The sequence below is a fragment of the Topomyia yanbarensis genome, chromosome 1 (assembly GCF_030247195.1).
Source record: "Topomyia yanbarensis strain Yona2022 chromosome 1, ASM3024719v1, whole genome shotgun sequence".
Taxonomy (NCBI): domain Eukaryota; kingdom Metazoa; phylum Arthropoda; class Insecta; order Diptera; family Culicidae; genus Topomyia; species Topomyia yanbarensis.
In genome coordinates this window covers 21,882,997-21,896,235 of record NC_080670.1, presented here as the reverse complement: position 1 = coordinate 21,896,235, position 13,239 = coordinate 21,882,997, and the positions used below count along the sequence as shown (strand labels likewise).

At 41.6% G+C, this 13,239-nt stretch overlaps 1 protein-coding gene across 1 annotated transcript in view; it reads left to right on the top strand.

Moving 5' to 3' along the window:
* The window catches only part of LOC131677078 (cadherin-87A-like), a 31,393-nt gene extending 22,888 nt beyond the window's left edge, over window positions 1–8,505 (top strand). The window contains exons 3-7 of the mRNA XM_058956654.1: window positions 417–870; window positions 925–2,287; window positions 2,456–2,585; window positions 2,877–3,000; window positions 8,423–8,505. Coding sequence (XP_058812637.1) covers window positions 417–870; window positions 925–2,287; window positions 2,456–2,585; window positions 2,877–3,000; window positions 8,423–8,487 — 2,136 coding nt within the window. The 3' untranslated portion in view covers window positions 8,488–8,505. The remainder of the gene's footprint in view (window positions 1–416; window positions 871–924; window positions 2,288–2,455; window positions 2,586–2,876; window positions 3,001–8,422) is intronic.
* The last annotated feature ends 4,734 nt before the right edge of the window (window positions 8,506–13,239 follow it).

Sequence of the window (13,239 nt, the reverse complement as noted above, 5' to 3'; positions counted from 1 at the left end):
GATTTTAGGTGCTTGATTAACCAAAAAAAATAATTGGGATGTGTAGGTTATGTTCTCCAAGCAATATGATGTAGTTCTTAAACGCGGCAAACTTCAATGAAAAAAAGTGAATATATTTTAACAAATTTATTTATGGCCGCAACTTCCCCGTACCTAATTTTTAAACCAAGTTTAACGCACTGGTAAACCTGGTTTAACAGTTAAGTCCGGATGAAGCAATAACCCTTAAAAGCGCGTTTGTTGACTGATTTAGAGTGGACCGCTTAACTCTGAGACGAAAACAAAAACTATCTTGTTAAGAGTAGAACGGGACGTGGCAGCCAATTGCTTTTCATTTGTGCCCCCTTCCCTCGTATAAACACAATCGTGACTATAAACAGCATCCGAGTAACTAAGCTCCCACCTATCTCCCGCAGGTTCCCTACGAAACGGAAGTGCTGGAGAATGCTCTGCCCGGTACCACCGTCTTCGGTGCGATTCTCGTGATGGACAAGGACACGGTCGGCGAGAATCTGGACGTGACTTGCATTCCCCAGCCGCAGAATCCGGATGCCTGCGAGAAGTTCTCCGTCGAAATTACGGAAAGCAGGCAGGACAAACTGACCGCTGTGGTCGTGCTGAATGGGCGGTTGGACTACAACGAGCGGATGATCTATCAAATTTTGCTGGAAGCCACCGATGGAATGTTCAACGCGTCCGCCGGGTTGGAGATTCATGTGAAAGACGTGCAGAATAGTCCACCGGTGTTTCAGGGGTCGCTAGCCGCAGTCATCAATGAAGATAGCCCGATCGGGACGCTGGTGATGACCATCCATGCTAGAGACGGTGATCGAGGTCAGCCGAGGAAAATTGTCTACGAATTAGTTACTAGTAAGTTATATCTGTGTGATTTAATAGATAAACTGTTAACCGTCGTTTTTACAGATCCAATGGATTACTTCCTGCTCGATCGTCAAACGGGGGAACTTCGCACGGCGAAACCGTTGGATAAAGAGGCGCTACCGGATGACACTGGATTAATAATTTTGACGGTCAAAGCTCGCGAATTAATAGACGGAATCCCGGGAAATGATAATCTAACAGTGGCCAGCACACAGGCGTCGATTACGATTCGGGACGTTAACGATTCGCCTCCGATGTTCAATAAGAAGGAATATTTTGTGTCGATGTCGGAAAACACAGCACCGGGAACCCCACTGCCGATCGAAATGAGTGTTCACGATCCGGATGTGGGCGAGAATGCCGTGTTTTCTCTACGATTAAATGACGTTTCCGAGGTTTTTGATGTTGAACCAAAGCTGGTGATGGGTTCTTCTCAAATTAGCATTCGAGTGGCGAATGGCTCGTTGGATTACGAAAATCCAAATCAGAGAAAGTTTATTGTGCTGGTCATTGCCGAGGAAACGAAAACTAATCCAAAGCTTTCGTCAACGGCAACACTGACAGTGTCCATCACAGACTCAAATGACAATAGGCCAATTTTCGAACAGGACTCATACTCAACGACTGTTTCGGAAAGCGCCAATCCAGGCCATTTGATAACGACGATAATTGCTAGAGATCTAGACTCGGGTCATTTTGGAGATCAGGGTATACGGTACTCGCTGTCGGGAACTGGTGCTGAATTGTTCCACGTAGATCCAATAACAGGTGCTATAACTGTCGCTGATTGTCCTGCAACGGAAAGTTCTCAGAGCAGGCGGAAAAGGCAGCTGCCTAGCTCAGCGGAATTAACTATGGATTATCCGGCAATGAACCAGTTTAATGTTTCCACGGACGGGCGATCTGGGTTGCTAGATCGTGAGGATGAATACATGGCGTACAGGATTTTCAACGGCGGTGAATCCAATGAGTTTAAAGACGTAAACGTTATCGCTCCTCCGACGGTTTCCAGTTGGGAAATTTCTAGCTCGGAAGAGAGTGAAACAACAACAAACTGGTACACCGACGGTAGTAAATCAAGGGAAGACAACACACCCGTACCTACCTTCACCGTACAGTCCAACGGAATCCTGCCCCATTCTGAAGCCGGTCCCGGGAAAGCACCCTGTTTGGATTACGAAAATCAATCCGTGTATTATTTGTCGTACAAAGCTACCGACGATGAAGGCCGCGGGCAAACATCGGTTGTTTCGCTTCGGATTACTCTGCTGGATGCCAATGATTCCCCACCGGTGTGCGAGAGTCCACTGTACCGGGCTTCGGTGGACGAGGGGGCCACCTTGTTCGAACCCCCGCTTGTCATCAAAGCGCGTGATCCGGACGTCGTTTCGGAAATCAACTATCGGTATTTGCTCTAAATTGACTGCCACGACGGTGGGGCTGCAAAGCGACCATATTCTCTTTGATCTGCGTATAGTCGCTTTCGCCCCGTCGCTTTATTTTAGACCAGCACTTGGCTGTTTTATTATGCACACTATGTGACGGTGTTTTGTTTTATCTTCTATTCACGCAGAATAATTGGCAATGAAGCGGTTACGCACCATTTCGAAATCGACAAACGAACCGGCCAGTTGACCATCTCCAAGAGCACCGTTCTGGATGTGAACCATTTGAGGTCGGAAAATGTGTATTTTGCTGTTGAGGTGAGTTTCGGGAGGGGCGTTTTCTTTTCCATTCGTTCGCAATTTAATAAAATTGCCAGAGCTATCATTTTCTCAAAAAATAGCGTAACGAGTTAAAAAAATCATCTCAATCATTTCGATTAGAAAAAAGGATTCATTTTCCGCGACCGACATTGCAAAAGGAACATATTTGTCGTCTTTTCCTCATCCATTGCACACCTCCCATTCGAGGCCCACTGTAAATCATCTTACAGATTCCACCTTCCCACTTTGTCGTTTATCGTGTGATCAATTCTGCTCCACATTTCCCAGGCAAGCGATGGCCTCTTTACGACACTGTGTAACGTTAACATCACCATCCGAGACGTGAACAACCATGCACCGCAGTTCGCCCGGGAACACAATCTGGCGTCGATCGAGGAGAATTTCCCGATTGGTAAGTAAAATATTGTTATTAATAATAATGACCTGGACCTGGACAACGTCGACGTTGTTATCGCCGTTGCCGTTGCCATCAACGACAAGAAGGACGACGATAATGATTATAGTGGTGGTGGTGTGCAGGCTTCCTATGTAAAATACCCAGAATATGAATGAAATGCAATCTTGATAATGCACAGCAAAGTACAATTCTATACAGGACCATCCCGCTTCGATAAGATCTACTGAAGCAGGCAACTGAAAGGGGTTGTAGGATGGCGTACTAGTCTGCTGACAGAGTCATTACCCAGGTGCTTCCCATCCGTAAATTTGAATGCAATTAACTGGAATTTGTGATTTGCACCAGGTCGGGGCGGGTTTCATTTAAGGGAATTTAAACGATTAGTCGATTAGCCAGTTAGTTAGTTATTCTTGGAGTTCTCTCTGCTCTGTTAATGCTTTGTGGGACACCTAATTGGTTCAGCTTCCATCTCAAATTCCACAAACGCTTATAAATAGCTGGTTTAACTGAGAATAACAAATTACGATTTCTGTTTATTACATTCGTCCAATCAACCATCAGTCACTAAATTCAATCAGTTTTGAATTCATTGGGCTGGAAGTAGTGAAAAAACAACTTCATTGCTTGCGATATGCTGGGGTGGGGTGGTGAGAAATGCGTCTCGACGGTTAAGTATCGGTATTAGATTTGACTTAGATGCGCAACTGGCCGAGAGAATGTGGAATTCCAGCCCAAGTCGCTTCCCTTGAAGGGATTTTTTCCCTAGGGGATACACGTAAATGTCTCTGTTTATAGGCCCGCCAACCCTCTTTACTTCCCTATAGTAACAGGAATATTGTAAAGGTTGTTTGATAAATTATTTCGAGGCTAACCGTAAGCCTACCCGTTTTTCACCGGAAAAAAAACAGAAAACATCACCATCATACACAGAAATAATTTAAGATGTTCCTCAAGGAAGCCACTAAAGATTGCTCGTGTTTGTTTTATTCCACAATGACCTTGATCCAATAAGCTACAATACGCAGGGTTCATGTTTAGGTTTTTTCAACTAGTAAAACAATTTAAAATAGATGAATTAAATCTCGATATCTTCATTATCACTCGAAAGAACATTCTTTGCCGTTTATTGTTTGAACACAATTTCTTTTAAATGTTGACCATAGCATCGCTTGAGGTGGTTCATTCGAGCGGTCCAATTTTTTATGACGCGTTCAAGTGTTTCAAGTGGTATCTGCACTCAATATCCGGAAAGTTTTTAGTACTTTTGGGTAAGGTTCTATTATCCTTTTGGTAATAGATCATGCAATTCCGCATTGCGGTATTGAACCCATAATACCGCATAGATACTAATGGATGGAATGGCGAACTTCGGTAGCTGTACATGTATGTGTCAACCTCAGCTCTGTTCGTATGTGGGTTAATTCGGTCGATTCCTGTTATTGTATTGGTACCGAGCCAAGGTAGTCGGAATTGTGGCTGGTTTCTGGCTATGCTATATTCTGCTGTTCTATGCTATATTCCTCTCTAAGGAGGAAAAATCGAGTAAAAATCTATCTTTCACCCAAAGGTGAAAATTTTAGTTTCTGCTAAGATACAGGCAGGAACTAGCCGGAATTTCTGATTTTTGACGCAACCATGCATTGAGACAGAAATGGACGTTTTCGCTGAGCAGAATGTTGGCCGAAAACAATGGTTCTTCTTCGTTATATTCAATAACCCAATCACTGTACCGGTAACGCGCAGGAAGCAGGGACACACTGGAATCCGCGATGAGGATACCCAGTTAAATCCATTCCGGAACTGGTTCGGAATTGTGCATGGAGTCAGTATGAATTCCAATGCAAATGAAACAATCGATTCTGACTCAATCATACTGACTCCGTTCAGGATTTCGAATCATATCAAAATGAATCAAGGCGACAGACACTCTACCAACTAATAAACCGTTATTCCTTATTCTACAGCAAGAAGCGCGGGGCTCATCCTGATTCTAAACCATCTGAAGGGGATTTGTCAACGCAATATTGATTGATTGCAAAGCCCTCTGTCAGCGCAGTTAAATGTTTATTGTAAAACTAAATGTGGCATTTTCAAAACTACATTTTATCCAGTTTCATCACATCAGAAACATGGTACTGGTCACGTTCAATATGTTAAGTATAACGCTTTTATAAGCCCCGCAGTTTAAAAATAAAGATCAATTTTCGGGAAATACATTCGTTTAAAGACATCTTCGTGTTGAAATCGAAATCAAGATTTATATTTTAAAAGTTGAACTTTATTGGCATATTTCTACTTGGTATAGATTGGCTAAGTGTTATGTACGGCCGAATCAGGCCCAAATGCCGAAGAACCACAGTCATGTCTGAACAGTCATGTAAATCAACGTTTTTGGAGACGCTCTTTGTGGTAGTTCCCTGGCCTAGTTCATAATCCCAGTTGTGACATAAATCTGACTTTGTTTGCATAATTTCAGAGTGCTTGCTAAACCAAAAAGATCCTGGCCTGGCCAAATCTGATAATAGTATGAACCAGCGTAAATCAAAATAGACAATTATGCATCGTTCCTGTATTTTGTCAGCTTTTAAAGTATCAAAAAGTGATATACCTCAGCGATAGACTTCTAAGCTAGCAATGTTCGCCTATCTATCAATAAGGAGTGACATCTATTGACATATAATAGGTAGCATATATAATTGATGTTATAAAATTTATGCAGTTATACATAGTCGAGCGCATTGTTTACGACAACAGTCTGAAACGTACCATGAAGCACGAATAATCCTTTGCTGGCCTGGATAAAGGAGCTCGAATGGTGAATTTACTGTAAATCTGCCCTACTCCATTTTTTCTCCTACTTGGAAACTTGGAGAGGATCGTGAAGACCGTGGATCAGGTCACTCCGAAACAAGCCGACCACAAGGATATGCTACTATTACACCTACTGTGTTCAGGTTTGGACAATACTACTAAGATCTAACCCAATCAAAATACCCAAAGAAGGCACTCACAGTCAAAGCCTTCGATTCTACGGTTCAACAACCACGACGTCTGGGAAGTGTGTGACTTGCTCGGACAGCCACTCGCTTTGCCAGTGCCAATCGTTCCAAAAAATGCCGGTTTCGGAAAGCGATGCCGCCTACGAAGTAACTCATTTTGCCGAAATTCTTTTCGTCGAGGGCACCACGTAGAGTACATGGAAAAATCAGCGTTTGTACGTTCCCGGGTTACGGATTTTAAACAGCCTACGGAAATGTTGATGCAACCCAAAATAGCAGCACAAACGTGGACAGAATCGAAAGATTCAAGTAAATGGTATGTACCAAGCGGGATAGAGTTAGCTGATCCAAATATTCTACAGAATAAAAGCGTCAATTTAGCGCTAGGAGTAGAATCATTTTTCGAATTCTTTTCGAGCGAGCGACGTGTATGATTGGGCGAGAACTAACCATCATTGGCCGACTCAGTATTTGGATGGGTGGTTACAGGACGATAATCAGTGAGTGTCCATTTAAGAGTCCATTAGACGATATGCTCGAGAAAGTTCTGGGAATGCGAGGAAGTTGGCTCGAGAAATAAGTACTCTTCGGAAGAGGTAAGATACGAGGATTATTTCATGCACACAACTCAGAGAGAATCTTCAGGTCGGTATACGGTGTCTTACCTGAAGGATGACGATTTGGTAGCCAGGTTTGGCGAGTCTGGATAGATTGCAGATAGAAGATTCTTGCAGCTAGAGAGGGTGGCTAACTCGGGATGCAGGACTGCGAAAGCAGTATGTATTCTTTATACAAGAGTATGAGTTGTTGGGACATATGAAATTGGTTTCCCAGGAGGTACACACCATTCAGTTAAGAAAGACGATAGTACCACAACCAAGGTTCGGGTGTTATTTGATACCTCGGCCAAAACTGCCTCCGGCAATTCCTTGAACAACAGTTTGTGTGTTGGCCCCGTGATTCAAGAGGAACTTTGTTCGATCATTTTACGATATCATACCCGCCGTAATACCAGTTGCCGACATAGAAAAAATGTTCCGGCAGGTAGATATGTGCCGTCAAAACCTTCAATTTATTCTATGACGCACTTTACCCTACGCACTATTGTCCACCTGATCTTTTGACGACTACGCACTGTTTCTCGCAACGAGAACTCTGGTGCAACTGGCTACAGATAAGGCGGCTCGGTACCCGTTGGCGTGAAAGCACGTACCGGCTGATCTCGTTTTGAAAGGAATTTCCCTGAAGATATACACTGGTAGTTTACCTTTGGCGGGAGGGCTCAAGTTTGCTATCTACAAGCTTTGAGCATTGACTCAGACAACAGGTTTCGTCTTCGAAAGGTGTTGAGGAAGAGAGAAAACGTGTCGTACTGGGAGCGTCCACCGAGAACACCAGCTTCATCAATTGGTACATATAACGATTTCCCAACTGTACAGCTATGGTGCGATGAACGGCATACTGTCTTCGTTTTTTGAGAAACCTATGGCTAACGGAGAAGGAATGGCGACAGGTTGGTTCTCTGACGGCAACGGAAATGCAAAGTTCACAATTTTAAAGAAGATACAGGGGGACGATACAATTCCACAGAAGATACAGAGGGAGACCGACTTTAAAGCTGCTTAAACTAAAAAATTAACTCCTATTAGAAGATCATTCGTTCGGATAAAAACCTAAAATAAGAAGTTGGTCAGCTATCTTATACCCCTTTTTATTTCTGCTAAATAAGCATTCCCACTAGCAACTAAACGGAAATTGCATTAAATTAAATAACAATGAACAAATTCCATATCCATCATATCACAAATTTGAAAATGTTTGTCTAATCCATCAGACTGAATTTATTCCGTTTCATAGGCTGTCTCTAAATAGTTATTCCGTTAGTTCCGGAGCGCTTTTTGACCGATCCGCTCTTGGCGCTGTGCAAAATTGATAATCTTCTACAGCCCAAGCAGTGCATTGCGCTCGTTCGAACCCGTAAAAATTTATGTTTGCTCGTTTATAACTATATTAGTCTACACTTGCTATCGTCCTTTTCATTCTGGGGTAGCAAACTATACCGTCGAGTAACTCCACCAGCGCAGTACTAAAAACAAAAATTGCTGGGTGTCGGGTGGTAGTGGGTGGTGAGTAAATAGAAACAAGCAGTCCTAACCCAATCCATCCCATCCTCCGGTATCCTGTTGTCCTTGCAGTTAGTGTAGATGGAAACCTAAATATGTACCGTCGTTCTCGTGCTTACTGGCTCCAATTTCCTCTCGCCTTCGAGGATGCTAAATCTATCAATCGCTCGATCCAGCCATCGTCGATTGTGGAATCGGTGCCGGATTGGACATAAATGACGATATAGATTCACCCCGTCGTAAAACCAGTGCCTAACCTATTTTCTCTCTTTTTACTCTCTAATCAATTTACAGGCACCAAAGTCGAACGTTTACAGGCAATCGATTTGGATACGGGAATCAACGCTGAGATCAGGTAAATATAGATTTACTACCATCAACCGGTGAACTCGTTCGTAGCTCTTAGCAAATATAAACAGTGCGCCCGCTAGTGAAAAGGGAATTCGAATTCTGTACTGTGGAAAAAAAAGGTTTAAAATCAATTCAAATAGAGAACCCCAGAAGAATCAACTCGACAACCCTAGCTCAGTTGAATGATAGGAAAAACCGTTGGTTTCAAGAGCCAACCTACCGGACTAGCGGGTTCGGTCCTGTAGTCGGCTGATATGCCTGTACCGTGTACCGGTGGTACGCAATAACACTAAATTTTTAGAATAACCTGATTATTTTCCATCGCTCATCTCCTTTCTACCGTTCTGTTTTTCTCGTTGGGTTGACCTAAGCGAGCAAAACTTTACACGAGCACTGCGATGTGCGAGGGTTAGAATGTCGTCATAGTGGCTGCAGGAAAATCGATCTCACCTTTCGCTACCAATTGTCGACGATTCCGGGATTGTAGCTAGGGTTGTCTCTTGAACATTTACTTACGTCCTCAAATGGGATTTTTCCAATAATAATCCGGGATCTGTCGTCCGGTAATATCAGGTAATAAAACCAGTGATGCGGGAAAATTAGTAAAATTAAAGCGTTATATGACATTAAGGTTTTCCAACCAAATTACCGACGCCCCCTCCCCACAATTCAGGCTAGTCAGAAACTTTACCCCGTGAATGCGCCCCCAGCCCATTCGAGAGTCTGATTAATTATTTAACCTGTCACACAAATGGAAGCATTGTGTACAATGCACTGCTTTCAACCGGATTCGCCAATGGGATTCGTTGAATCGGAAAATAAAACCGAAGGTCGTGAACCGACGCTGGTACCGGTGCCAAGGGGGAAGGGGTACGTTGCATATAATTCATCACAATTAAAAAGTTTACACTAGCTCTTGTCGTTGCTTTGCCAACCGAAGCTCGTCGTACCGATGGGTTTTGTGTGGGAAGATATATTCTCTACCGGCTATACTAGTCGACCTGTTTTCCTGTTTCGTAAGCTGGAAAGGTAATGTTGAGTAATCGATTTGTGATTTTGAGATTGAAAATTTCTACCTTATTCAGGTGTCCGCTGTACGAGGTCCGTATCAAAACATGAATTGGTAAAAAAAGTTTTCAAGGAAAAAGTACGTGTCTCAATTCTTAATAGTTACATTTTTAGATTACGAAATAGGAACCTAGGAGTAGGACTGTAGACAAAATCATTAATTTGGAAAATTTTCTCTCATATATTGTAGCCTGAATTAACTGCAATCGAATGATGTGTAAATATGTATATGTCATCGTTTTGAATTCAAAGTTATAGGCTGAATAAATGTTTACCATGCTTGCTTGCCGCGCTTCCACTAATTATCCTTTGATAATACGACAGAACCGGTTGGTCCATACGAAGTCGCGGCAACGCAAGCTGTTTCCGCTTTTAATTCGTTGTTCAGCGTAGAATAACTTATTTACATATGGCGAAAAATTTATTTCCTTGACATCATGTTGTTAGGTACCAAAACTAGTAAATGAACTACAACATAAATTTAGCCACAATCGCGATTAACCTTTCACAGAGCTGTCTAAGACCTACAGTGCGCGACGCGGATCAGTTGATCAAGGTGAAAATGGAACTTGTTCTTACAGAAGTGTCACGCATACAACTGCACCATACGAGACCAGTAGTACTAATAACGTTCAACTCCTTAGCCGAGGCAGAAAACCACGTAGCGAAGAATAATATGCAACAAGTCGTCGAATATGAAAAAGTTAACACCAAGATCCCCGCGTATGTGGACCTTGAACTTAAGGAAATTCGCCTACACGATTTGGCACCTCGTACTAGCATGGATTATATGGAAAATTGTTGATATATGAAGAAGTGGAATCTGTCACAAACTTGGAGAATTTTTTCGCTGGCATTCTCTACTGTTTTCGAGAGGTGCGAATGCGACTGAACCAACCTATACCCTTTTTACTTGACTTTTAAGGAAAGATCGTCTCAGAGCACTAATTGTATACAAAGAACTTTATGCACATACTCTGGGCAGACGTCCACGTGCCAGTTTACTAGCTCATGCGTAATACCGTCAGAGTAGAGAGTAACATCTAACACCTCTTCTCTGCCAGATCGTGCGAATTTTGGGTGATTTTCTACATTAAGTATGTGTAAATTTGTGCTCCTTAACTAGTCCATCAATTCAATCGTCGTTCAATTGTGAATTTTCGATATTTTGGACCATTTGTGGTTGTCCCGATTAAATAATAGAACCTACAATTCCAAATCCGATTTCATCGAAGTACGATTTGCACGAAGTCAAGTGAAAAGTACGTTCCGGTCATCAAACTCAGTTGCAGAGAGAGAAAGTGACGTGCAGCCCATTACACTTTTGGAAGTAGCATGGAACGTATTTTTGGCAGCACATAGGATATAGAAAGGATCTTCGCATGGTGGATACCGGTAAGACCGTTTCATGTACCTTTTCCAAATATTTTAAATATCATGGCAATATGGCCTGTATTAAGCAATAACATTTTTTCGCTTTTTGATATCTCCGTCATCTATGAAAACTGTTTCGGTTCCGAGCGCCACAGTACGATACAACACTTTTAAAACCATCAGAATGTTATAATTTATGATGCAGCAAATATGCCCAACAATAGTATTTCCCGTTTATGTCATCAACAGTCATATTAACTGTGACAGCACGAATATCACGAGTTGTGAGGTCGGATGAAAGATATGCGTCAATAGCACTATTCACAAGTTTACATGCACTAGGCATTTCACGTGGATTTGCTATGCCATTTTTTATGAAAGCTACGAAGATGGGGTTAAGTAGGCAAGGGCATTAGGAACATGACCATCATTTAAATTCCGCGATTTGCGCAGAAAAGAAAAACTGTGCAAAATTTGGGGTCGATTGGTTATGACTCGGCGTAGCGCATTGCGTTTGAAATTTGTATGAGAAAACGTGTTTTTTTAATTTCCTTTCTACAGACCCCTTATTTGCCTGAAGAATACAACCTATAATGTATAGGGGGACCCGGGGCTATTAAGACCGTGGCGGTAATTCGGTCCCCCTCGATTTCGCAAAAATCGCAAGACTTTCTGACTGTCGTACATATTCGTGGAACCACTATTCCAAAACATTAATTTTGACAGCAGAATCTAATTCTTCGGTTTTTTTTTTAGAAAGAAGATACAATCTGTTTCATTTTTTTTTTGCTATCCTCAAAACAAAAATCATTATAATGGTAAAAGCGTGATTATAACAACAAATAAAAGTGGAAAAAAATATAAGGTAAGTGTTTTGGAAAGCTTGAGGCTCCTATTTTACGGAACAATTTTTGTTTGGCTGAAAGCACAGATATTTTTAAGACGCGCACCACTTTTGTGCGAAATGAGCGTACGGGGCTATACGGACCCCCGATTCCATCAACCAACGTTCAGTGACATGTGGCTACGCACACGATTGCACACGCCACAGCAAAGAAAATACATGATGCGCCAATCGACAGCTGTGACTAACCACATTGAGTTTATGTATTATTTTTTTTTGCTTCTTAGGAAGTTTTCTAAATTAATATTTCATAGATAAACATAATTCCATTGTAAAAAAAACTAAAAAAAATGACTGTCCGAATTGTTCCGTAGGGAGGTCCGAATTACCCCTACATTCTAAAAAGATGGAAAAAGTTAGAGTTTTGCAAATCGTCGCCTAGCGCTGCCATGGAATGGTTCAAATGAGCTTTTATTTCACCAAAATGTAGCTGAGTTTTCAAACTTATAATTAGTATCATTGACCGATAAATTCTTTTACATCTATCCACCTAAAAGGGCGATTTGCTTAGGTAGGTCTGAATAGCCCCAGGTTCTCCTAAGCATAGTCCAGAATATGCCTAATAACTTTGCCGAAGAAAGTATGGTGCTAAAATGTTCCTGAAAAAGGTGCAAAATCTCAGACTTTTTGGCAACACTGCCAGTGTACAAGTGATAGGTAGATTTAATAGTGGAATAACATTTTATTTATTTTTATTTTACCGAATTTGTACGTCCAGACGTTTCATTCTAAAGCATTTGCTCAATTTAATAGACGAAGTTGAATGACGAAAGGGTCGGAAGGGGAGGAGGAGTAGGGTTTATACACATAAACAAAAGTACAGTTTGGTATGGTAACATAGTTGGTATGTACAGGTGAATTATTTAAAAACATTTGCTATTTTGATTTGAAAGGATGATCTTTTTTATGCTGCTCGATCAACCGAAACAAATAATTTTGTTAGATTGGGTTTCTTTGTGAGGTTTCTTGTGCATTTCTTGTTGAAATCATAAATTAGTTTCACATCAAATTCTCATCTCTGAAAGTAGTTTGGTCACATCAAAGGAAAAGAGCATTCTGGACTTCGACATCATTATTGACTTTACTAGTATTGATCAACGTGAGAGTAGATGAGGTACAGTATGCCACTATTTTTCTTTTGTACTATGAATATGAGATTGGGTAAATGTATTCACATCAACAAACTAACTCAGCAATATTTCAGTTATATTAGTTTGAAACACTACTGCTGCTGAGCCCCCTCTTCCTCCGCCACTTCCATCATCCAACAACGTTTAAACTAGCGTGGACTGTTTCCAATTTTTAGATTAGGTGTAAGGCTTTGTAGTCTAATTTTTAAGCAAAAACAAACTATTTTGTCTTCATCCGACGTTTCGGTTCATTTGGGACCTTTTTCAAGGATTCGATAATTGTT